The 27,421-nt window shown below is 42.2% G+C and overlaps 1 protein-coding gene across 1 annotated transcript in view; it reads right to left on the bottom strand.

The window, feature by feature from the left end:
- Positions 1 to 27,421, bottom strand: part of SLC23A1 (solute carrier family 23 member 1) — a 684,016-nt gene that overhangs the window by 125,134 nt on the left and 531,461 nt on the right. The window contains exon 10 of the mRNA XM_089660642.1: positions 22,936 to 23,065. Coding sequence (XP_089516768.1) covers positions 22,936 to 23,065 — 130 coding nt within the window. The remainder of the gene's footprint in view (positions 1 to 22,935; positions 23,066 to 27,421) is intronic.

The raw sequence follows: 27,421 nt of genomic DNA, 5'->3' as shown, positions 1-27,421 counted from the left end.
GATTATCATATGAAGTCATTTATTATCAAATAGTTGTTTGGCTCCTTTTTAAATCATAATGATAACAGAAATCACCTAAATGGCCATGATCAAAAGTTTACATACCCTGGAATGTTTAACTTCCTGCTATGATGGAGATAATGTGGTGAACTATACATTGTGATTTTGTAAATCTCTCCAGGCTTTTTGGAATAGCATTTTCTCCTTGACATGATAACACCATCAGTACATTTAAACTCCCTACCACTGAATTAGTTCTAGCTCTATTACATGTTAACATAGCTGATTTCCCTAAAACAGGGGTCAGCAACCTTAAACACTCAGAGTCATTTGAACCCGTTTCACACCAAAAAAAAAAAACACCGGGAGCCACAAAACCCTTAGTCTTCATGCACACGGGACATTTTTACAGTGGCTGTTTTTGGCTTTTGATGGTTTTTTTCTACAGCCAGTAAACCCCCCAGCATTTTATCCTATGTGTCCATACACACAGAGACTTGAATCAACGATTTTTCGCTGGAAGAAAAGCTCTATTACATATTAACCCAGTGGGGTTCCAGAGGAGTTTTTTTAGCTGTAAGGCTCCATGCACACAGGGTGTTTTGATAACTCTGGTAATGTTAGCTGTGTAAAGTCACGTTAAAAATGTGAGTTTTTCTGGGTTTTTTAGCATTTTTGCATTAGCGTTCAGTGGCGTTTTGCTACGTTTGTGGTTTTTTAGCAGGTTTTTTTTGGTCAAAAAAATCCAAAAACGCCGGTTTGTGGTGTTATACTGTGATTTACCGCGTTTCGCCACGTTTTTCAGCATTAGAGTGTTTTTACAGCTAAAAAACTCTAGAAACCCACTAGTCCTGGGGTTTTTCCAGTGAAATAACATCACTGCCAAAAAACGTTGATTCCAGTCTCAGTGTGTATGGACACATAGGATAACATGCTGGGGGGTTTACTGGATGTAGAAAAAAAATGTAAAAAAACTTCAAAAGCCAAAAACAGGCGCTGTAAAAACGTCCAGTGTGCATGTTTTTACCGTGATTTACACAGCTAACATTACCAGCGTTATCAAAACTTCCCGTGTGCATGAGGACTAAAAACACTCTAACACTGAAAAACACAGCAACATGTGGTAAAATTCAGTAAACCGCCGCAGACCGGCGTTTTTGGATGTTTTTTCGGGTAAAATAAAAAACGGTAAAAACCGCAAACACTAAACATGGCAAAACGCCACTAAACGCTTATGCAAAAATGCTGAAAAAGTTTTTAACGTGACTTTACACAGCTAACATTACCAGCGTTATCAAAACGTCCCGTGTGCATGAGGATTAACGCTGAAAAACGCTGCAAAACATGGTAAAACTGCGTATTTTTGGACTTTTTTCTTACCCCCCAAAATATATTTTGTGGTTAAAAAAACACACTAAAAACCGCTAAAAACCGCTAAAAAATGCAAACGTGGAAAAACGCAGCTAAATGTGGCAAAATGCTGCTAAATGCGAATGCAAAAACGCTAAAAAACTCCTGTTTTTAACGTGACTTTACACAGCTAACGTTACCAGCGTTATCAAAACCTCCAGTGTGCATGAGGACTAATGCTGAAAAACATTGCAAAATGTGGTAAAACTGTGCATTTTTGGACTTTTTTTGACCCAAAAAATATATTTTTGTGGGTAAAAAAAACACTAAAAAACGCATATGCGGAAAACCGCAGGAAAACACAGATAAACGTGGCAAAACTCTGCCCTGACTCACAGAAAGGTCCTGATCTCTCCTTGCGATCAGGACCTTTTCCGATCATGTGACCGCCGTCACGGCGAATCATGGCAGTCACGTGACCCTAAAACCCCGCCCCGCCTCCTGGCTTCTGAAACTCTTAAAGGAAGGTGCCAAGAGGTTAAGCATACTGTTAAACCAGTCTCGTCAGTAGTGACAGCAAATGAATCTGCCATCGAACATTTAGTCATCATGCACACGGAACGTTCTGATAACGCTGGTAACGTTAGTTGTGTAAAGTCACATTAAAAAAGGGAGTTTTTCAGTTTTTTAGCATTTTTGCATTAACGTTTAGCCACATTTAACGGTGTTTTCCTGCATTTTTCCACATTTGCATATTGTAGTGGTTTTTTTTTACCAAAAATTTTTTTTTTTGGTCAAAAAAAGTCCAAAAACGCTCAGTTTGCAGTGCTTTAACACGTTTTGCAGCCTTTTTCAGCATTAGTCCTCATGCACACGGAGCGTTTTGATAACGGTGGTAACATTAGTTGTGTTAAACACACGTTAAAAACGTGAGTTTTTCAGCTTTTTTGAGCGTTTTTGCAGTAGCGTTTAGCAGCGTTTTCCCACATTTTTCACCGTTTGCATCTTTTAGATGGTTTTTTTGGTCAAAAAAAGTCCAGCATTTTTTCAGCATTAGAGTATTGTTACAGCTAAAAAACTCCTCTAGAAGCCCACTAGTCCTGGGTATTTTTCCAGCCAAAAAACGTCCAAGCCAAAAAAAGTTGATTCCAGTCTATGTGTGTATGGACACATAGGATAACATGCTGGGGGGGGTTTACTGGCTGTAGAAAACAATGTCAAAAGCCAAAACCAGCCGCTGTAAAAACGCTCGTTGTGCATGAGGACTTGAACGTTCTGGTTTCTTCTGAAACTTTTCTTTCCTTTATTTATCCATGGTTGGCCTCCCTATCACAATAAGTCTCGTGCCTGCGGGGTGTCTGGCGGGGTGTCGCACATTGGCGGATGTGACGTATATTTGCAGTGACAGGGAGCCGCAGCAGAGTGATGACGGAGCCACATGTGGATCCGGAGCTGCGGGTTGCAGACCCCTGCCCTAAAGCAATTAAAAAGCTTAAAATTACCAGAAAATCTACCAAGCCAGGGAATTCTTTCCAAGTGTTTCTGCAGGGCAGCCCATTTAAATTAATGTGCTTGTTCACATCCAAGTTTGGAGATCGGTAAAACCACATGCTTGAGCTGCGTTTTTACCATCCCCAACTGCTCCCACTTTGTAGAGGCAGCAGCTGTGTTTGTGACTGCAAGTATACCCCCACGTGAATGGGGCTGCCATGCAACCGCCCTGCAACTGTGTGCATTGCATGTGATTGCGGAGTGGCGATGCTGCATTTAGGGGTTACAACAGGAAACCAACATATTGCCTCTTCACTACCTGTCAAATACCTCTGAACAGAGATCTGAGCATTGATCCCTTTTCAGAGGAGTGTCGGTCCTTGCTGGTATTAACCTCTTCCATACAGGGCACTTTTACCCCCTTCCTGCCCAGGCCAATTTTCAGGTTTCAGCGCTCTCACACTTTGAATGGCAATTACGAGGTCATACAACATTGTACCCAAACTAAAATGTTATCATTTTCTTTACACAACTTGATCTTTCTTTTGGTGGTATTTAATCACCACTGGGGTTTTTATTTTTTGCTAAATTAACAAAAAAAGACCAAAAAATTTGAAAACAAAACATGTTTTTCTTTGTTTCTGTTATAAAAGTTTGCAAATAAATAATTGTTCTTCATAAATTTAGGCCAAGATGTATTCTGCTACATGTCTTTGGTAAAAATAACCCAAATTAGGATGTATTTTTTAGTTTGTAGGAAAGTTCTAGAGTTCACAAACTATGGGATATATCTGAATATTGATCAATCCTGAAGTACTGATAGCCAATCTAATTTCTTGAGGTCCAAGAATGTCAGAACAGTACAGATATCCTCCAAATGACCCCTTTTTGCAGAGTAGACATTCATAAGAGGCATGGTAAGTTTTTTGAAGTTGTATTTTTTTGGTCATAATTTTTTGGAAAATGAAAAAATTTAAAAAAATATTTTCACTATTTTTTTTTTACATATTCTCACTAGTGCAGTACAGCGTCATCATATAACTGGCATGGCGGTGATCAGGGACACTGACTGGTGACAGTATGAAAAAAAAAAATATAATTTTTTTTTATTTTTTTTATTATTTTTAATTTTTATTAAATTTTCTTCTTTTTTTAAGATTTTTTTTTTATATTTCACTATGACCAAAGTAGTACAATGTTACCATAGCAACATTGTACTACTTTGGGGAAGTGATCAGTGTCACAATCCTGCTCACAGGGAGAAGTGCGGTTCTCCATTTTACCCCAAACTTCAGCATTTTGGTACTAGAGCAGATGTTAGCCCCTCATTTCCCCTCCCTCAGGAATGCAAGCAGCATATGATGCTGAGCCCTGCCTAACAACTCTTTTGCCAAATAAGGTATTGGCTTGTCCGTGATAGGAAGATACCAGTTGATTTTGTGTAGAAAAAGAAGCTGTTATGCTTTGTGTGAGGACCGTCTGAGATATAACATCTAACAGACAGAAAGCAAAGGAGAATCTCGCTGCAACAACGAAACCGAGTGCGAGACCAGAAATCCCTTTTTAGCTCATCAGACTTGAAACTGCTTAACCCCAGGCATTTATTTGGCAAGTACTTATTTACCTAAACTTCTTTCTGTTATCTGTATGCTGTGCTGTTGTGCACTGTATATATACAGTGGGGATCGAAAGTTTGGGCACCCCAGCTAAAAATTTGTATTAATGTGCTTAAAGAAGCCAAGGAAAGATGGAAGAATCTCTAAAAGGCATCAAATTACAGATTAGACATTCATATAATATGTCAACAAAAGTTAGATTTTATTTCCATCATTTACACTTTCAAAATAACAGAAAACAAAAAAATGGCATCTGCAAAAGTTTGGGCACCCTGCAGAATTTATAGCATGCACTGCCCCCTTTGCCAAGCTGAGACCTGCCAGTGTCATGGATTGTTCTCAATCATCGTCTGGGAAGACCAGGTGATGTCAATCTCAAAGGTTTTAAATGCCCAGACTCATCTGACCTTGCCCCAACAATCAGCACCATGGGTTCTTCTAAGCAGTTGTCTAGAAAACTGAAACTGAAAATAGTTGACGCCCACAAAGCTGGAGAAGGCTATAAGAAGATAGCAAAGCGTTTTCAGATGTCAATATCCTCTGTTCGGAATGTAATTAAGAAATGGCAGTCATGAGGAACAGTGGAAGTTAAAGCAATATCTGGAAGACCAAGAAAAATATCAGACAGAACAGCTCGCAGGATTGTGAGAAAAACAATTCAAACCCACGTTTTATTGCACGATCCCTCCAGAAAGATCTAGCAGACACTGGAGTTGTGGTACACTATTCTACTATAAAGAGATACTTGTACAAATATGGTCTTCATGGAAGAGTCATCAGAAGAAAACCTCTTCTACGTCCTCACCACAAAAATCATCCTTTGAACTTTGCAAATGAACATATAGACAAGCCTGATGCATTTTGGAAACAAGTTCTGTGGACCGATGAGGTTAAAATTGAACTTTTTGGCCGGAATGAGCAAAGGTACGTTTGGAGAAGAAGGGGCACAGAATTTAATGAAAAGAACCTCTGTCCAACTGTTAAGCATGGGGTTGGATCAATCATGCTTTGGAGTTGTGTTGCAGCCAGTGGCACAGGGAACATCTCACGAGTAGAAGGAAAAATGGATTCAATAAAATTTCAGCAAATTTTGGATGGTAACTTGATGCCATCTGTGAAAAAGCTGAAGTTAAAGAGAGGATGGTAGAAACAAATGGATAATGATCCTAAACACACCTCGAAATCCATGGGGGATTACATCAAGAGGCGTAAACTGAAGGTTTTACCATGGCCTTCACAATCTCCTGACCTCAACATAATTGAAAATCTATGGATAGACCTTAAAAGAGCAGTGCGTGACAGACAGCCCTGAAATCTCAAAGAACTGGAAGACTTTTGTAAGGAGGAATAGGCAAAGATACCTCAAACAAGAATTGAAAGACTCTTGGCTGGCTACAAAAAGCGTTTACAAGCTGTGATACTTGCCAAAGGGGGCAGTACAAGGTATTAACTCTGCAGGGTGCCCAAACTTTTGCAGACGCCATTTTTTTGTTTTCTGTTATTTTGAAAGTGTAAATGATGGAAATAAAATCTAACTTTTGTTGACATATTATAAGACTGTCTAATCTGTAATTTGATGCCTTTTGGAGATTTTTCCATCTTTCCTTGGCTTCTTTATGCATGTTAATACAAATTTTTAGCTGGGGTGCCCAAACTTTCGATCCCCACTGTGTGTGTGTGTATATATATATATATATATATATATATATATATATTGGTTACATCTTCCTTCTGTAAATATTTCTTCTGCACCCCTATAACCTTTTGGTAATAAATATTACTTTCTGAAAGCGTTTCTATAGCTCTTGAAGGTAACTTACGAGTCCCTACCGCTGAAGAACGCTACTATGAGTGTTTAACCCCCTGTATAATTGGTCTGTAGAGATAGCGGTATACTGTCGATTAACCAATCATCCTAGTGTATTGCTGAGTTTCCTCTTTCTCTGTATAAAAAGGAGGTGGTGGCAGTGTGAAGGGTTAATTGTGTAATTAACCTGACCCAGTAACAAGCGCATTCAGGCTGCCAGTACATCGATTGTGGTCCAATTAGCTGGAAAATCTTTGTGCAGGGTTCAATGTGTGGCATTGTTACGCACGTGACGGCGCGGTTTTAGATTGGCTAGTCCTTTGGTCACGAGTTTGGTGAGAAGGGCTGGGGTCTGACGCCGCGCCCGTCACAATCAGTATTTTTTTTTTTATACAATTTGCTTATAGCAAAGAATTACTTTGCTATAAGCAAGCATTTACCTGAATGACATCGATTCATTCAGGGTTTTTTTTTTTTTTTGTGCTTAGCTGTGATTTGGCCACGGCTAATCACATGAAACAGCTGGGCTGTGATTGGCCCAGCTTGTGCATTTCATCGCTGTGACCATTCACAGCTAGACACGCTAGTATACAATGGATGGCATGAATGAAGCCATCCATTGTATACAACTGTCATGTGACCTGCTGTGATTGGTCACAGCAGGTCACATGGTACCAGCAACGGGGCCGGTACTCAGATCTGTCATCGGCCGTGTCCGAGGTACACGGCCGGTGACAGATCGCGCCGCTGCGTGGCTCTGCAGGTACGCAAACTGCACATGCCCGAAATGACGCCATATGGCGTCCACCTGGAAAGGTTAGTGTTTTTGCCAGCCGCCACAGGCCGGGTGGGAAGAGGTTATATACAAGCCCTAAAAAAAACAGTTCTGATCCTGCAGGAACAGGTGGTCAGGATTAAAAGTAATACATGCACATATAAACATGTATGTACGCAAAAACATACACACACACAGTACTAGACATGTGGAGAATATAAAAACGTGTTTTGTAACGTTTCGTTATTGAAATAATTTTGTTTCATTAAATTTGTTTAATTCATTTAATTCGTTTTCAGAAGTTGTTTAGTTTCAGATTCTATTACAATGTTTTTTCTATTCTATTTTATTATTTTCTATTCTTTTCTATCTTATTGTTTTCTAATCTATTTGAACATATTCTATTTGAAATTTGAATTTCGGAAGATGGTTATAATCTATTGTTTTTCTATTCTATTTCAATTTATTCTATTTGAAATTCAAATTTCGGAAGACAGTTATATTCCATTGTATTCTATTCAACAGTTTTTTCTATTCTCTTATTTTCTATTTTATTCCATCTTATTTGCTATACTATTCTATTTGAATGCAAATTTATTCTATTTGTATTTCGGAAGACAGTTATATTTAAGTGTTCTTGCATGGCAAGACCACTTACAACAGTTGAAATGCATTTCTCACTCTATCAAGCTTGCCATGTGCACTTTTTAAATTTGATCAATCAATTGGTTAGTGTAATGTTTACTATCTTTACTCACTCCAAACACTCCACACAGTTACTCTGCCCACTCCATAAAGTTACTCCGCCCAGTCCAACCTTTTCACAGTTACTCCAACCACTCCAACCACACAACAGTTACTCAAGCCACTCCACCCAGTTACTCCTCCCACTCCAGTTGTAGACTACTGGTGGAGGCAAGAACACTTCACACAATTTCCCCAGAAATTGTAGCTTTTCTAGTCTGTTTTTCTATTTTAATTTTTAATTTGAATTTAAAATTTTGAAAGACCATTACATTCTTTCTACTTGATTAATTCTAGTCTTTTCTATTCTATTCTGTTCTATTCTTTTATTGTCTATTCTATTATTTTCCTATTTATTTTATTCTGTTCTTTATGTTCTATTCTAATCTTTTTGTATTCAAATTTCATCTGAACTTTGTTTAGTTTCAGAGACATCCAAATGTCCGAATAACGAAACAAACTGAACGTCTAAACAGCACACGCATGCACGCACGCACGCACACACGCACACACACACACACATATATACATCATATCGCCTAAAGTGTTGGGACACCCTCCAAATCATTTGATTCAGGTGTTCACATCACCTCCATGGCCACAGGTGTAAAAAATCAAGCAGCTAGGCATGCAGACTGCTTCTACAAACATTTTGAAAGAATGGGTCGCTCTCAGGAGCTCAGTGAACTCAAGCATGGTACCGTGATAGGCTGCCACCTGTGCAATAAGTCCATATGTGAAATTTCCTTGCTACTAATTATTCCACGGTCAACTGTCAGTGGTATTGTAACAAAGTGGAAACTACTGGGAACAACAGCAACTCAGCCATGAAGTTGTAGGCCACATAAAATGACAGAGCAGGGTCAGCACATGCTGAAGCGCACAGTGCTCAGAAATCGCCAACTGTCTGCAGAGTCAGCAGCTAAAAACCTCCAAACTTCATGTGGCCTTCAGATAAGGACAACAAAAGTGCGTAGAGATCTCCATGGAATGGGTTTCCATAGCTGAGCAGCTGTATCTACGCCTTACATCACCAAGGGCAATGCAAAGCACTGGCTTCAGTGGTGTAAGGCACGCCACCACTGGACCTCTAGAGTCTTGATAATGCTCTAGACAGTGGAGACATGTTCTCTGGAGTGACAAATCACACTCCTCTGTCTGGCAATCCGATGGACATGTCTGGGTTTGGCGGTTGCCAGGAAAACGGTACTTGCCCAACTGCATTGTGCCAAGTGTAAAGTTTGGTGGATGGGGGATTATGGTGTGGGGATGGGCTTGGCCTCTTAGTTCCACTGAAGAGAACACTTAAGGCATCAGCATATCAAGACATTTTGGACAATTTCATCCTCTCAGCTTTGTGAGAACAGTTTGGGGATGGCCCCTTCCTGTTCTAACATGACTGCGCACCAGTGCACAAAGCAAGGTCCATAAAGACATGGATGAGTGAGTTTGGGGTGAAGGAACCTGACTGGCCTATGCAGAGTCCTGACCTCAACCCAATAGAACACACTTAGGATGAATTAGAGCGGAGACTGTGAGCCAGGCCTTCTTGTCTGACAACCGTTGCCGACCTCACAAATGCGCCCCTGGAAGAATGGTCAAACATTCCCATAGACACACTCCTAAACTTTGTGGACAGCTTTCCCAGAAGAGATGAAGCTGTTATAGCTGCAATGGGTGGGCCAACTCAATATTGAACCCTACAGACTAAGACTGGGATTCCATTAAAGCTCATGTGTGTGTAACGGCAGGTGTCCCAGTACGTTTGGCAATATAGTGTGTGTATATATATATACATGCATGGCCCTGTCACAGGATCAAAACAGGTGGAAGTGGTCTGGTAATGGACACAGGGTCTGCACATGTGCGAAGTGCAGAACTACGGAGTTAAGATTGTAAGTTGTGAAAACTGCTATTGCAGGTTTCTCCACATTTTGATATTTCTGGATGGGGCTCCATAATTTGGAGATTTCAAAGTGCCTTGGAAGGGAAGAAATCTTCAATCCAGTGTCCAGAGTTTGATGTCAACCAGCAGGGTGTGGGCCCAGGTGCTCACAGCCCATATAATGATAGTTTGCTGAGAGTTGCAAGGGGAGAGAGCAGTGGCTGTCACTGAGGCCCTGATTTACTAAGAACTGAGTCTACCAGCAGACTCTGAACATTCAGGCAGACTCAATTAAATCAATTAAGACCTGTCAGTCTTCTGAGAGGCGTCTAGCAATCTCATTGAAAACCGTCTACTTTGCTGTTAGTAAATGTGGAATCGCGTCTAGCACATTTTTAGGTGCAATACCGGATATGTTCGCTAGGTGGCGCACAAGCGCGGGCTTTGTCCCGTTGGCGTTTTTCTGTTTGCATATGAGAATACTTAGAATGCAAAATAAAAAGTACAGCTATATTATAATTTTTTTTTTTTTTTTTGCTGTTTCTCTAAAATGATCAAACAACTAGTGCATTTACTAATGAAAGTCATACATTCTATTTTCAAATGTTAAACATTTTCACACTTATATCTCAAATAATTTGGAATGTCTAGTTCTAAGTTCCCAATATAATGATATAGCTTCCTTCTCTTTAATCATGTAACTATTCTATGTTAAAGTCATAGTGCAGTGCTATAAATGCATGTGATCAATGAACGCATGTAAAATCCAAAAAGTGCAAATAACTGCAATAATGATGTAAAATGGTAAATGGTGCTAAAATAAGTTCAGATAATCATTCCTGAATAATGGAATGTCCTTCGTGTGAGAGTACCAACTCAGAGAGTGCCTAGGAATGGCACCTGCGGTTAATCTGTGACGGACAGTAGTGCATGAACTCGTGAAAGGTAAACATGAAGGACATTCCATTATTCAGGAATGATTATATTAACTTTTTTTTAGCACCATTTACCAGTTTACATCATTTTTTAATGGGCGGCACAGTGGCTTAATGGTTAGCACATCTGCCTTGCAGTAAATGGGTGATGGGTTTGATTCCCGACCATGACACCTCCTGCATGGAGTTTGCATGTTCTCCCTGTGCTTGCTTGGGTTTCCTCCTAGAGTACTCCAGTTTCCTCCCACACTCCAAAGACATGCTGGTAGGTGAATTGATTCCTGTCCAAACTGGCCCTACTATGTGTAAGTATGAATGTGAGTTAGGGACCTTAGATTGTACACCCCTTGAGGGTTAGGGACTGATGTGAATGTACAATATATGTGTAAATTGACAGCGCTATATAAGTACCTGAAATAAATTATTGCACTTTTTGGATTTTACATGCATTTATGATTGATAACATGCATTTATAGCGCTGCACTATTACTTTAACATATTTCTATTCTGGGACTGTTGCCAATACACTGAGTGCTAGCTGCTACCTTCATATCTATACCTATATTTATATTTATCTTGTGTAATACCATTTTAGTAGTCTATATAATCTGACCAGCGCTCGCTTTATCATTTTTAAACAATGTAACTATTCTACATTGGAGCTCAAACTCTGTCTCCCACAGTGGCTTAGTGGTTAGAACTCAGAATTTACAGCACTTGGGTCATGAGTTCTAATCCCAGCCATGGCTGCATCCCAGTTTGCATGCTTTCCCTGTATGGATGTGTTTCTGCCAACACTCCAAAGACATGCTGTTAGGTTAATTGGGCCTAGTACATGGCTGAGTTTCTGCCCTTAGATTATAATCTCCTTGACATTTATGAATGTTAAAAAAATAGAGATCAATTTTCTGTGTTGTGACAGGAATATTGATCAATCAATTAAGATTTTGCCTAATGACTAGAAAGTGAAAAGGGGGTCCTTACCTGCGTTCTGTTCTTCTGACAATTGGAAATGTGCACGTTTCATGCTGTGTATATTTCATTGTAACTTTTTTATCTTATTTTAAACCTGTCTCCTTATACAACTTGACCCCCTCCCCCACCCCATTATCACCTGTCCCATATGCAAATCTATGGATCACCGCCCCACTCTTTTTAACTATTTATTTACTGATCAAGTGAATGTGTCTCATTTTCTATCATCTACAGCTCAGATCTCACATTATTATACAATTGCTGATTGTATCTCACCACTAGTCTGATTGAATTCACAATTCCTGGTCAGTCCCGTTCCCTTACTTCTAATAATCTTTAGGACCAGTTCACACTACATGTGTGGCAGTTGCTTTTTCGGCATCACAAAGAAGGTTATATGGTTGTCAATGTCATAATTCACATCAGCACTTGCATTTTCAGTGCATTGCATGTGCTGTAAACAAAGTTGACCACGTTGCATTGTTTCTGCACAGAACTGTACTGGAACGCGTTGAAACGCCCTTGAATGTACTAAAATGCACATGTCCCTAATTAAATTGAATAAAAAGAAAGTAGAAAAAACTAACTGGAAGGGATACAAAAATGCAATGCAATGTGTCCAAAACGCATCCAAAATGTACTGGAACACACTAAACATGCATGCCAAAAGGGCATGCAAAAACAAATCAGGAACACATCTAGACTGTTTCTATAGTGTAAACTGGCCCTTAGGACTTGTTCACACCACTGGTGGTGCAGAATCGCATGCAAGAACACATATTTTCCAGCACAGCAAAGAAATGCAATGCCCTTTGCAGATGTGCACAGGTACCATGATGAAAATGTAATTGCATCTACACACGTCTATTAAAAACAGACCAATTCACAGCCACCAAAACGCATGGCACCACACTACTGTGCGGTTAGGTGCAACACACTTTTAAAATAATATGACTGCAGTATTTTTGCATGTTCTCACCTGTCAGGCAGCCCATTGAAATTAATGAGCTGAGGAAAAAAAAAGTAAAAAATGCCCCATTCACACAGGTCCTCTGGCCTGTACAGCATGAATGAGTGGGTTGTTCATGTGGCTAGAGCCACCTGTTACACTATGGGGACACAGCAGCTGTATAAACACAGGTTTTAATCTGACAGGTGTGAAGGTGTGGGGAAGTGGCCCTGAATGCTCACTGTCTGTGTTCAGGGCTGTACACCTGCACCCATATGCTTGTCAAATTATGACCTGCAGCATTTCCATAGTGTAACATAGGTTGCCTGCAAACGGCGATAGCCACAAAAACAAACCACTGATTCCCATTCTACAGGCCACAGCACCCATGTGAATGAGCCCCAAGACCTCAATTACACCTGAATTACACACACAGATCATTTAGATTTCACAGGAATATGCTTGGGATTATGTCCATTAATGTTTTTAGTGTATTTTTACTATAAATATAATTTGGATATTTTCTCTGGCGGTGGGGGGCTGTCAGGTATGCTGTATGGGGCCCCGTGATATCTAACAGTGGCCCTGGGTGTATGCTTGTGTCTGTGCCACCTGTATAGTTAGGAAGAACCTTGAACCTCTGCTATGTACCTCAATGGATCTAGGAATTGGACATGTTTTCAACTGAAAATACAACAATTATTAGTAATGTTTCCCCGGCAAATGAGGATCAGCTCCTTGGTAGAGAACAGCGATCTCGCCATGTCCAGATGTGGTCTGGAATTCCACAAAAGAACAATTCCAAAACTAAAAAATAGACTTACAAATTACCACTAAACTCTCCTAACTACACTCCCATCCACTAACACTTCCGGGTGTGTGCAAACGTCCTTCTGTATGACAACTGCTCTAGCGCCTCCTCCAACAGCCATCTTGGTGCATTTATTTGTGCACCATAGCAATTTTACATGCGGCTCCATTGTGTATATGACATTCGCAAATATATGTTTGCAGCTCTATTGTGGATTTGGCATTGGTGAATATATATTTGCCGGTAAAGGCCCAAAGTTAACATAAATTGGGGGGCCCCAATTTATTACTGTTAAGAGGATTGTAGAAAAAGGATAACTAGCTGCACATTGAACACGACCTATTCATTGGTACATAACATGGTCTTGTGGTGCAATAGGGGGCTTTTGGTTTGTTAGTTTGGGCATACTTGCATATACCGCTGTCAATTTATGCAGCGCTTTACATATATGTGGTAAATTCACATCAGTCCCTAACCCTCGAGGGGCGTACTAAGGTCCCTAACTTACATTCATACATATACTAGGGCCAATTTTGCCAGGATCCAATTAACCTACCAGCATGTCTTTAGAGTGTTGAAGGAAACACACAGGCACAGGGAGAAAATGCAAACTCCAGGCAGGAGGTGCCATGGTTGGGATTCGAACCAACGACCCTAGTACTGCCAGGTGGAAGTGCTAACCATTTAGACACTGTGCTACATTCAACTAGAACATGAAATAATCCCCCTAAAAAATACATAGTCCAAATGTTTATTGATCAAATACTCATTCCACATTTATTTGGACAGCAACAACAAGTAGGTACATTCAATATCTTGGTGAAAAAAAAAAAAAAAAGCAGGATTGATGTTGCTAAAATAGAACGGTCCTGGTCATAAGAGCTTACAATCTAAAAGATTATACTTCTAATGAACTGTGCTTTCACTGGTTACAGCAGGAAACAAACGGTTAATATGAATCACTTAGGCTTATCCACAAAACAAGCTGCAGATCAAAATATCAATACAAATATACATACATGCCAAAATAAAACACCTCCCACCTCCCCAAATCCCCCACACATACATTTCTCATCATGTTTGTCTGAAAACTGCATTTCATTCTAACTAAAGCAAACTTGGAAGAGCAGAGAAATTGACATGTGTTAGGATTACAATGCAAAGATAATAAACACACAATCATTGTACAATAACACACAAACACACCTTAGGAGGAAGAACATGCAAAACATTTACAGCCCACATCCAAACACAGCATGAGTGTGGCCTGGGGCAACCACAATATCTCTTCCTCTCCAAACCACCACAGACAAGGACTTGCAGAAAATAATGTGGCCTGTACAAGGAAAATTCAACCACTACTGCATCTCTTTATATAAGGTAGGCCACACCCACCACTGTCAATCATTTGGTCAGAGAAAGTGTTTGCACCTGATTAATTCTCTTCCCACCTGCATTAACCCTTGGTATACAGGCCCCACAAATCAGAGTCAGAAAGCCACAGTGAAGTGTACCTGTGCAGCATACAACAGAACATTGAACAGGGATGTAAAAGGGAACCTTATTGACAATATTTCTTAGCCCTATGGGCACAATTCACTCCAGATTATCGCATGAGTTAAGGCAGTCACATGACCACATCTCGCATGCAATACTGAAAATGTCAATTCACTTTTGCTAGTATGCGGCATTTCCCATAAATCGGAAAAAACACTCAGGAAATCAAACATAAAAAGGCCTTATACCCTGGTCACATCAAAGCCGATTTAGAAATTGTGCGACGTACAGTGAAGATGCTGATTTCCTTGCGATTTGCAAGACATCTGACACAGATATCTATGCAAATTGCCACAAAAGTAGTACATGTACTACTTTATAAATCAGTAGCGGAAACGCACAGATGTGACTGCTCTAATAGCAGACAATAGGGTGCAACTTTGCATACAATTTGTAAGTCGCATGTCATGCAAATCGCATGCCAAGTTGCATCCAGGGTGCACAATTTCAGGTGCGATTTGGGAATTGAAATTGTACCTGATATCGGATCTAATGAATGTGGATGTGAGTGTCTTAACGTAAGCGATTTGCTGCAGCACAATTTCAAAAGTAGTTCTTGCCTAACTTTTTCAGCATTTTGTAGCGATGGCACAAATAGACTACAATAGAAACCGCAATGCAAAACACAATTGAAAACGCAATAACTCATTGGTAAATCTACAGAAAATACGGTGAAATTGCCAACAAAAAGCACAATTTTAAATCGCATCTAGTGTGAACCAAGCAGGCAATTCAACAAAGGAAATAAATATTTGAAGGCATGCGGTATCTGCATGCTCGGATAAGGGTCTGTTATGAATTTGGGGGGGGGGACTCCATGCCATTATTTTATTAATTTTTTTTCTCTCTCTCGCTCACTCTTCTCATGGTTTGACAAACCTTGCCAAAAGGGGGTGGAGTGCAAACCAGCATTATCAAATCAATCATTAGTCCAGGCCCTTATCTCAGCCCATCGTTTGACATTCACATAAGGTGCAACTTTAAAGGTGTTTGAACAGACAAGGCCTCATTCTAAGTCACATTCTAGGGATCATTTAGACAGAAAGCAAAGATGCTGCAACCAGCACATGTATGTTAGGGTAGTCAAACTGAGATCATGCAAATTCATTGCAGTGGTTGGGATTCAAACCGACAACCCTAGGCAGCAGGGCTAACCACTAATCCACATAGCTGTTGAACACTAATCCAGCCTGTATTTCTGTGGTGTGAATCAACCCTAAATCCCTGGGCAAGGTCAGTGTAACTAGCCAGATATCTCAAATGTGCAACAAATGTTGTGCTATGTTGCCAATTCAGATGTATGTTGGTTCTCGGTATCCCAATACAAAGGATTACAATACTAATACAGGCGTACCTCAGTTTTCCAATGCCTCGGTTAACATAATTTTCGGTTTACAAATGAAAATCCATTGAAAATAATGCCTCGGTTTACACAATTATTAATAATTTTTTTTTCGCAATACAATGTGTATGTTGGCGCTGATTTTCAAATGCAAATGCCAGCCTTTTTTTTTTCTTCACTATAGTTCACAAGCTTAGAAGTCACTTTCCCCAAAGTTACAGAAAACTTTGTATCTTTTAACAAACTCAAAGTAAACATTGTTTCCTTTAGGGATATAAATTCCAAGAAAACTTTCTCTTTTAGCTGGGGGAAGTGACAGCTGAATTTCTAAACTATAGTGAAGAAAAAAAAAGGAAAATTACGTTTAAAAACCAGCACCATAATAAATAAAAAACGGCATGGGGTCCCCCCTCCCATCCACGCCAAGCCCTTCGGGTCTGGTATGTATCTTAAGGGGTAACTCTACACCAAAATGTAAAAAAAATGGCGTGGGGTCCCCCCTCCTATCCACACCAAGTCCTTCGGGTCAGGCATGGATATTAAGGGGTAACTCTACGCCGAAATTAAATTAAAAACAGGGTTCTCCCCAAATTCCATACCAGACCCTTATCTCAGCATGCAGCCCGGCAGGTCAGGAAATGGGGGGGGACGAGCGAGCGCCACCCCCCCTCCTGAACCATACCAGGCCACATGCCCTCAACATGGGGGGCTGCTTTGGGACAGGGGAGGCTCCCCCCAAAGCACCTTGTCCCCATGTTGATGGGGGACAAGGGCCTCTTCCGTTAGTGGGATAATTGGTCGGCCGTTTTTTGGGATTTTGGCACATTTTATCAGTAAATTTGGCAAAAAATCGACCGATTTTGGTGATGGGCCAATTTTCGCAGCAATGATCGGCAAAATTGGCTGATTTTTTTCCAAATTTACTGATAGTAAAAATGTGCCAAAATCCCGAAAAACGGCTGACCAATTAACCCACTAACAGCCCGAAAATCAGACGATTTTTTTTTTCGGCTGAAAAATCGGCTGATTTTATACCCATCTATGGCCTGCTTTAGATGGGTCTAAAATCGGCCGATTTTTCAGCTGGAAAAAAAATCGGCCAATTTTGACTATCATTACCGTGAAAATTGGCATGTTGGCAAAATCGGATGATTTTTCGCCAAATTTACCGATGAAAAACAAACATGTGCCAAAATCCCGAAAAACGGCCGACCAATTAACCCACTAACGGCCTGAAAATCGGCCAATTTTTTTTTTTTCAGCTGAAAAATCGGCCGATTTTAGACCCATCTATGGCCTGCTTTAGATGGGTCTAAAATCGGCCGATTTTTCGGCCGAAACAAAAATCGGCTGATTTTCGGGCCGTTAGTTGGTTGATTGGTCGGCTGTTTTTAGGGATTTTGGCACTTTTTCTTATCTGTAAATTTGGATAAAAATCGTCCGATTTTGCGAATCGGCCGATTTTCGCGGCAATGATCGGCAAATCGGCCGATCTTTTTACCGATAAAAAATCTGCGCAATCAACATGGGGACAAGGTGCTTTGGTGGGGGGAGCCCCCCTGCCCCAAAGCACCCCTCCATGTTAAGGGCATGCCGGGCTGCATGCTCAGATAAGGGTCTGGTATGGATTTTGGGGGGGGACTCCACGCTGTTTTTTTTTTTTTAATTTCGCCGTGGAGTTACCCCTTAATATCCATACCAGACCTGAAGAAGGGCTTGGTATGGATGAGAGGGGGGACCCCACGCTGTTTTTTTTTTTTTTTTATTGCTGACCTTTATTGTTACATTCAGCTGTCAAAATAAATATTATCTAGACCTTCGAAATAAGTAAAATCATTACAGAAATAATTATAAAGGATAAGAAACAAAAATAGAATCAATAGAACTAAGGAAATCAAATTAGAATACATAAAGATATGCCTAGTGCTGTTTGTTAAACACAGTAAACGCGACCGAGTGCCATCTGTCAGAGGACTCCACACAGAGATTTACTATTGAACAACGGCTAAAAAGCAAGCACCCACAGAGGACGTCTAAAATGTGTTTTGCACATGTGCATTTATATCGGCCAAATATGCTGCATAAGCGCCTAGTTCTTCATTGTGTCGACTTGCTTAAAAAAAAACTTTTTAACACATTTTACATTTTTTTGGAAATGGCAGATATTGTTTAAAGTGAAGTTCTGATATTTGGCAAAGCAAATTTCAATGTGAACATGTTTCTGCAGTGATTTTTCATGGTGTTAGATGTGCCTCTTAGCAAGTCTGCTTTTTGAGTCTGATTCCTGATCTGTGTCTCGTTAGTAAATTTGGTTTGGCGTCTACTTGTTGACGCTTCTCTTTAGTAAATCTCTTAGCGGGATAAAAGTAGACGATCGCTAGTAAAAAGTAGACGTTCGCCCACGGAAATGCGCCTAGGCACAATAGTAAATCAGGGTCTGAGTGTCTAGGTGTGAGACAGAAGCGTTGAAGAGCTCAAAGCTGTGTGCGTTGAAAGGCTCAAAGCTGTGTGCATCAAAAGAGCTCAATGCTGTGTGCGTTAAAAGAGTCCAACGCTGTGTGCAGAGGCAGTGGTGTATTTTGGTTTTGTGCTGCCCTAGGCAAGACTAAAATTGGGCACCCCCCGCATCTAAATTTGCCCCACCCTTTCACCTGCAAACTCTACCCCTTCCTCTTTAGGCTCCACCTCTTCCTATTAGAGCCCCGCCCACTGACAACGATGGGCCGTTATTCCTCCCACTGACACCAATGATAGGGCACGATTCCTCACACTGACACCGATGATGGGACACTATTCCTCCCACTGACACCAATGATAGGGCACTATTCCTCCCACTGACACCAATGATGGGGCACTATTCTTCCCACTGATACCAATGACGGGGCACTATTCCTCCAACTGACACCAATGACGGGGCACTATTCCTCCTCCCACTGACACCAATGACTGGGCACTATTCCCCCCCACTGACACCAATGACGGGGCACTATTCCTCCCATTGACACCAATGATGCGGCACTATTCCTCCCACCGACACCAAAGATGGGACACTATTCCTCCCACTGACACCAAAGATGGGGCACTATTCCTCCCACTGACACCAAAGATGGGGCACTATTCCTCCCACTGACACCAATGATGGGGCACTATTCCTCCCACTGACACCAATGATGGGGCACTATTCCTCCCACTGACACCAATGATGGGACACTATTCCTCCCACTGACACCAATGATGGGGCACTATTCCTCCCATTGACACCAATGATGGGGCACTATTCCTCCCACTGACACTAATGATGGGGCACTATTCCTCCCACTCATTAGTGCCCCATCATTAGTGTCAGTGTGTGAGGAATAGTGCCCCATCATTTAGTGTAAGTGGGAGGAATAATGCCCCATCATTGGTGTCAGTGGGAAGAATTGTGCCCCATCATTGGTGTCAGTGGGAGGAATAGTGTCCCATCATTGGTGTCAGTGGGAGGAATAGTGTCCCATCATTGGTGTCAGTGGGGGGAGGAATAGTGCCACATCATTAGTGTCAGTGGGAGGAATAGTGCCCCATCATTAGTGTCAGTGGGAAGAATCGTGCCCCATCATTGGTGTCAGTGGGAGGAATCGTGCCCCATCATTGGTGTCAGTGGGAGGAATTGTGCCCCATCATTGGTGTCAGTGGGAAGAATCGTGCCCCATCATTGGTGTCAGTGGGAAGAATCGTGCCCCATCATTGGTGTCAGTGGGAGGAATAGTGCCCCATCATTGGTGTCAGTGGGAAGAATCGTGCCCCATCATTGGTGTCAGTGGGAAGAATAGTGCCCCGTCATTGGTGTTAGTGGGAGGAATAGTGCCCCGTCATTGGAGTCAGTGGGGGGGAATAGTGCCCCGTCATTGGTGTCTGTGGGGGGGGATTGTGTCCCAACATTGGTGTCAGTGGGAGGAATAGTACCCCATCATTGGTGTCAGTGGGGGAAAGAATAGTGTTCCATCGTTGGTGTCAGTGGGTGGAGGAATAGTGCCCATCGTTGGTGTCAGTGGGGGGAGGAATAGTGCCCCATCGTTGGTGTCAGTGGGGGGAGGAATAGTGCCCCATTGTTGGTGTCAGTGGGGGGAGGAATAGTGCCCCATCGTTGGTGTCAGTGGGAGGAATAATGCCCCATCATTAGTATCAGTGACACCAATGATGGGGCACTATTCCTCCCACTGACACCAATGACACTTAACTTGCTGACCCCTGCTCCAGCCTAGGTGCTGCTGCAGGCAGCATACCTGGTTGCAGCAGCACCATGAGCACAGCACACTTACCGGGCGGTCAGCTGTCCTGCTTCATTCACTCCGGGCGCTCCCTCACTCGATGTTTGCGGGGCCACTCGGCTCCGCCTCCTTGCAGGTGATTGGCCGCCTGTGTGCCTTTCCTGAGCTACAGTTCTGGTGCCCAATCACCGGTGAGGAGGTGGAGCCGAGCGGCAGCGCGAACATCGAGTGAGGGAACAGCCGGAGTGAATGAAGGAGCAGCGCTTCCTGGACTGAATCGTCGTGGGACTGGGACTGGAGCCAGGTAAGACACAGCAGCCCCCTGCCCGCCCCTGTACTTAGTGTCGCTTCTGTTGGAAGGGGGGGCACCGCACCGCCCCCCCTAAAAAGTACCGCCCTAGGGAAATGCCTTGTTTGCCTCGCGGCAAATACGCCCCTGGGGCTGGGACTAGCCAGTGGTCTAGAAGACCCATATTAGCAGAGGTACTGCTAACCAGCAGGGCTGATAAGGAGTAGCCAGGAGGATTGGTAACTTTTAATTTGTCTTTACCATTGGGAAGAACCCCTGTGTGGGAAAGCTTATTTTGGACTTTTGAGATTTTGTTTCTTGCCTTCTTAATAAAAGTGCCTTTTAATAAAACCAAGCCCTGAAAACAGCTTTCCCACGCAGGGGTTCTTCTTCAATGGTAAAGACAATTGAAAAGTTACCAAGCCTCCTGGCTACTCCACATCAGCCCTGCTGGTTAGCAGTACCTCTGCTAATATGGGTCTTCCAGACCACTGGCTAGTCCCAGCACACAGCGTTGGACTCCTTTAACGCACACAGCATTGAGCTCTTTTGATGCACCCAGCTTTGAGCCCTTCAACGCACACAGCTTTGAGCTCTTCAATGCACACATCTTCTGTCTCACACCTAGACACTCAATGACAGCCACTGCACTCCTCCCTTGCAACGCTCTTCAAACCATCATTATATGGGCTGTGAGCACCTGGGCCCAAACCCTGCTGGTTGACTTCAAACTCTGGACACCGGATTGGAGATTTCTTTCCTCCCAAGGCACTTTGAAATCTCCAAGCTACGGAGCCCCATCCAGAAATATCAAAATCAGGAGAAACCTGCATCAGCAGTTTTCTCCACTCACAATCTACACTCTGTGTCCATTACCAGACCACTTCTACCTGTTTTCTGTTTTGATCCTGTGACAGGGCCATGCACTGTTACATAATATAAATAAATATATATATATATAATATATATAAATAAAATCAGCAGTACTGTACCTTCTAACTGCCGGGTACTCCACTGTAGGGAGAGACAGAAAGCAGAGCACATACTCGCAAGACAGCTCTCCCTTTCCCTTTCACTTTCGTATGTGAAATCAGCCTGACCAAGCTCTCCACTGCTGATTTACAGTTCGGCTGGGGATCGGACAGCAGCGGCACACCTGGCAACCTATGGTGGCCCCCTTTTTGAAAAAGGCTGATCTACCCCATAGAAAAAGGGAGGGTAAAGCAAGACCTTAACTATCACTGTTCCACGGAAAGGATGTTGGCAACAAAAAATAATAAATACAACAAGTTTGCCAAAACATTGGCAGTGATCTTCAGCTTATTCCTAAATGCATATTTTGAGTGTAGATTTACCAAAGTTATGAAGTAATGAAGAACTGGTTACTGTTGAAGTTTCTAATTCTTTTGGTTTTATCCTTACCATTCCCTTATTATTTAATCCTTACCTTATATATTGTTGAGGAACATTATGTGCATGTTTGTAATCACATTTATCATATGTTATAGGTGAGTTTTATATGAACTGTGACTGATGCTATTGGGGACCTGTTTACTGTATATTTATCACTGTTGTTTAAATACCAGGAAATTACTTTTATGGGCCACAGGTTAATAGATTCTCCTTGAATCTCACCCAACCCTTGGTGACTGGATTCGGGAAATGGATAAATACGTAGTGTTCAAGAAATATACTAATGCTCAATGAAATGCCTTTTGGAAGTTTGAAAAAATATGGAGAAAATAGATAGACGCTCCATGCTCTAGTTTAAGTCTACAATAAAAAGTGGGAGTATATGTGAAGTGGGTTGGCATATCTTGAAAAATTATTTTATATACTGTTGATGATACAGTGTATCAGTTGCCCTGGAATAATAATACCGTAATAAAATAATAGAATAATATTAATATAATAGTAAGAATAATAGAATAATATGCCTTTGTTTTATTTTTGTTTATTACTTTAGAATTCTTGGAACGTTTGGAATACTTGTTGACAATGAACCGATGAACTGATGACGCTTTTGTCATAATAGCGAAATTGCTTGTTTTTAGTTGTGTTTTCTCATTTTATATGTGTTATGGAAAAAAATAAAATAACATCTGAAAAAAAAACAGGTAATAACACTAATAATACATTTAATTGTGCCTTTTTCTTACCAAATAAAGCACAAAACATTCCACCAAGGATGGGATCTGGAATCGATGCAAACAAGGCAGTAAACTTTCCAATTGTTCCTAAAATAAACATAATTCCAGCACCATACTGGACTACTCGTCTGCTGCCAACCTGTGAAAAGCAAAATATAAAAGTCATTAATTTGAAATTAGTTATTGTCACATTTTCAGATCAGCTGCACATGATGGTGTGGACTGTTATTGTTCCTTAAGGCCTCATGCCTACTGCAGTTCAAAGAAGCTGCTCCTACACAAATTTGAACTGTTTCAAACTTTTACTTTTCTCTGCCTGTTAATTCTCCTCCATGTCAGCTTATGTGTCCATGCACACTATAACCATTTCCAGGAATTTACAGGCATATACGTTTACAGGCAGAAAGAAAAACCCAAAGAGCCTGGATTTTATTTATGCCTGTAAGCTTATATGCCTGATAACTTCTAAAGTGTGCATGGGCACATGGAGGAGAGTTAAGAGGCAGAAAAAAGTAAAAGCTCAAAACAGCTCAAACGCCTGTATGAGCAGCTTCTTTGAGCTGCAGTGTACATGAGTGTACATACTGATCTAAATCCCAATGTGCAGTGCTTAGTTATGTTCACAAGATCAAGAAAGATAGTGTCACTACAAACCTGCATATTTTCAAAAATTTGAAAGGGCATGTATTTTGATGGAATTAGTTTTTTTTTCCAGAATGATTTTACTTTAATAGAAAATTGCATTTTATAACAAGTCTTTGTCTAGAGTCCTGTTAATGAGCAAATCCTAAAATCAAACTAATACATGTACAAGAAAATGCAATGAAAATGAAATGCAAAAATACATGCTGTCAATAATTGCCCATGTATATTCATTACGTTACACCACTGTCTTTCTTTCTCTAATAACTGTAGATCTCAGAAAATGAGTAATCAGGAAATGTGGTGGGTATAGTGGTGGACTCCAGCCCTTCCTCCCAATATGGTAGAAGGGGTTGAGACGGACTTTCTCAAAACCACAGGAGAGCATATTTTACTCTGCCCAGAAATCCTGCCTCAAGAACAAATGCCAAAAGATGGGATAGAAAATACTCTTCAGGTGGCACAGAGTTCTACACCTTCATACCTCAGATGAGACTCAATTCCTGCACCTTCATACCTCAGATAACCCCAATTCCTGTACTTTCACACCTCAGATTACCCCAATTCCTGCACCTTCACATCTCAGACTAGCCTCAGTACCTACACTTACACCCCTCAGATCATCCCAATTTCTGCACCTGCACACCTCGGATCATCCCAATTTCTACACCTTCATATCTTAAATCAGCCACAATTCCTGCACATTTACACCTCAGATCATCCCAATTCCTGCAGCTTCACATCTCAGATCACCCTAAATCCCTCAACTTCACATCACAAGTCAGCTGCATCACACTGCAAATCAGGTACAATTCTTGTACCTTCACACCTCATATCAGCCCAACTTCTACACTTTCAGACCTCAGATCATCCCAATTTCTGCACCTTCGCAAATCAGATCAGCCCAATTCCTACACTTCTAAATTAGCAGTTCCAAATAACTGGCTAAATACCAGTGCAAAATTAAAGCAGGCAGAGCAGTGCATCTGACTCAGCACCAGGACCCGATCCAGCCTGTCTGATGTGAGGGTGCGGTAAATAATATCGGGGCAGAGGAGGTCCGAAGTTTTTAGGGCAATGTACAGAGGCCAGCAGGGCAGACAATAGGAGGTCAGCATGGGAGTGTATGACAGGGGCCAGTAGGGTGGAGAACAGGCATCAACAGGGGTTAGCAGGGCAGAAGACAGGGGTCAGTAGGCAGAGGACATGGGTTAGTAGTGCAAAGGATGGGGTCAGCAGGGCATACGAGAGGGGCCATCAGGGTGGAAGATGGGGTCAGCAGGGCAGAGGAAGGAGTCAGCAGGGTAGAGGACAGGGGTCAGCAGGGTAGAGGACAGGGGTCATTGGGCCAAAGGATGGGGGTCATCCGGACATGGTCAGCGTGGCAAAGGATGGGGTCAGTGGGGAAGAGGACAGGGATGAGAAGGGTAGAGGACAGGGGTCATCAGGGTAGAGGACAGGGGTCATCAGGGTAGAGGATGGGGTCAGTGGGGCTTAGTATAGGATCAGCAGGACATGGACAGTCATCAGCGGGACATAGCACAGGGTCAACAAGGCAGAGGATGAGGTCAATGGGGCAGAAAATGGTGTCAGCTGGACATAGGATGGGCCCAGCAGGACAGAGGGTGGAGTCAGCAGGGTATAGGATGACATCAGTAGGGCATAGGATAGCATCAGCAGGGCACAGGATTGGATCATCGGGGCATAGGATGGGGTAGCAGGGAAAAGCAAGGCACAAGCAGGGCCAAGGATGTGGTGACTACTGGCAGGACACTCATCAGAGCTGTTCCTCCCCACACTGCTGAGATCGGATTTTTTTACAGACACAACCCCAAACTGCACAGCGTGTAGCTGGCTGTTGCAGCCGTGTTGCCTGTCTGAGGATTTCACAGGTCAGAGCTGCAACAGCCAGCAACACACTGTTAAGTTTGGGGTTGTGTCTGTAGAAGAATCCGATCTCAGCTGTGCTCAGTGTCATGAGGGGCAGCTCTCCTGCATGACCTTTGTTGAAGCTGAGTACCGTCCAAGGTTTGGGGGAGGAGCTTACTAACCCAGGCACAGCATTCATGGGAGGAAGGCAGCACCTCTACATCCAACCATCCTCAACACAGCTTCATTGTCAGCTGCAAGCAAGTCGAGTGAGGTGGGCAGGAACAGAGGCAGCAGTGAATTGAAGTGGTAAAGAGCCAGCCATGCTCCCTGCTTTCTCCTTACCCCCCTTTCTTAGTGAGAAGAAGCTTTTGTATTGGCCTTAGCACTTCAGACGTTTGTTCTTACACAGTCTTTTTCCTGCAGCACTAAGCCCTAAAATGTCCAGGTTCTCCACATCGGAAGTACTTCCGCTCTTCACAGGCTGAAGCATGGGCTCCCCTCTGATCTGGTTTGGCTGTCTGCATTTTCATTTGTGTCTCCATTACCCATAGAAAGCTGTGCTGTATCTGATTCTAAACCTGAGCAACTTAAATCAGCAGTTTGGCAGGGGCTGCTTTACTGACAGTTTTGGTGAAGGACGAGCTTGAGAGTTCATCTGCTTCTGTCTCCCCGTCACTATCCTCAACAGTGAAATACTTATCTACCTGTACCACCCGAGTCAACACTTTTTCTTCCTTGGAAGCAGATTTTGGCAGTTCTCTCGGTTCTTGATTCTTCACCTCTTATATAGCTTCCTCCCTTCTCACCTCTCTCACTAATTCAGGAAAAGTGAGAGTTGCTTGTGATCCCTTGAGTAATAGTTTCAGCACAATTGGATGATTAGGTCAGGCACCTTGTAGAATCCACTCCAGGCAAACTTTATAAGCATCCTAAGGATCGATCCCTTTCTTTAGAATAATCTGATGTAGAGTTTTATCTACTCGAGTAATGTGTTCAGAAAGTCTCTCACCCTTCAGCTGATGAGTGTGCTCAAACTTATACAAAAGGTCTGGAAGTTTATCCACTTGGCTGAACATAGCATATAAAGCATCAATATAGTCCATTGCTACGCAATCCTGCTTTCCCATCCTGAGACTGTAAATCACTACAGCTGTGGGCCCTCTGAGACTTTCACTCTCTTTCTCTGTCTCTGGACTACTTCTGGGACAATTCATTTTTTCACAGCCTGAGTTGCCTGATCCATTTGATTCGTTAGCAGTTGTATGTTCCAGACTGCCAGGGACGAGACAAAACCCTCTGTTAATTGGAACCATGACTGACCTAGTGAGAATGTTGCTTTTTCTGCTAGCTGAGAATGAAGACCTCACACTCAAGGGAATACACTCTCAATTGCATCAAGCCTTTTAACGAGTGGTTTGGAACAGCCCCAACAGAAGGAGTGGGAAGATTGTGGAGACTAGGAGCCAGGGAAAGAGTGCTGCAGCCTGGTGAAATGGTCTGTATAAAGGCCACAGTCAAGTTGATTTGGGATCAGCTGGGACCCTTCATTGTCTTGGAGACTGATTCGAGACAAGGAGAGTGGGGAGTGGAGATGGTCCCTGAAATAGTACCCACAATAGCCCTTTCCTGGGATGGAGGGATGGTGCCAGTTAGTCTCTGGAAGTCCCCTATCAGGTTAAAGCCCGGAATGTTGATTGGACAAGAGAGTTCAGCTACTTTCGTAACACCTACTGATTTGGTGTAGGGGCAGTCCAGAGAAAACTCAGAAGGGGAGTTTTCTTCCTTGCATACCCCACTATATCCTACGTAGGAGAAAAAAGTCAAGGATCAGTTGTTAAGGTGGGAAAATATGTTTTCCATTAATTAATTTGATGTGGGATGTGCAAAAAGGGCTCACCATAGTGGATGCAAGAAGACAGGCCATTTAGAGAGAGAGCAAGGCGAATATCTTTGGCTGACCTAGAATACCTCACAGAACAAC

This window comes from Staurois parvus, unplaced genomic scaffold (assembly GCF_062004578.1).
Source record: "Staurois parvus isolate SC_StPar_1 unplaced genomic scaffold, SC_StPar_1.0 ptg001256l, whole genome shotgun sequence".
NCBI classification, from domain to species: Eukaryota; Metazoa; Chordata; class Amphibia; order Anura; family Ranidae; genus Staurois; species Staurois parvus.
This window is presented reverse-complemented; position numbering and strand designations above follow the sequence as displayed.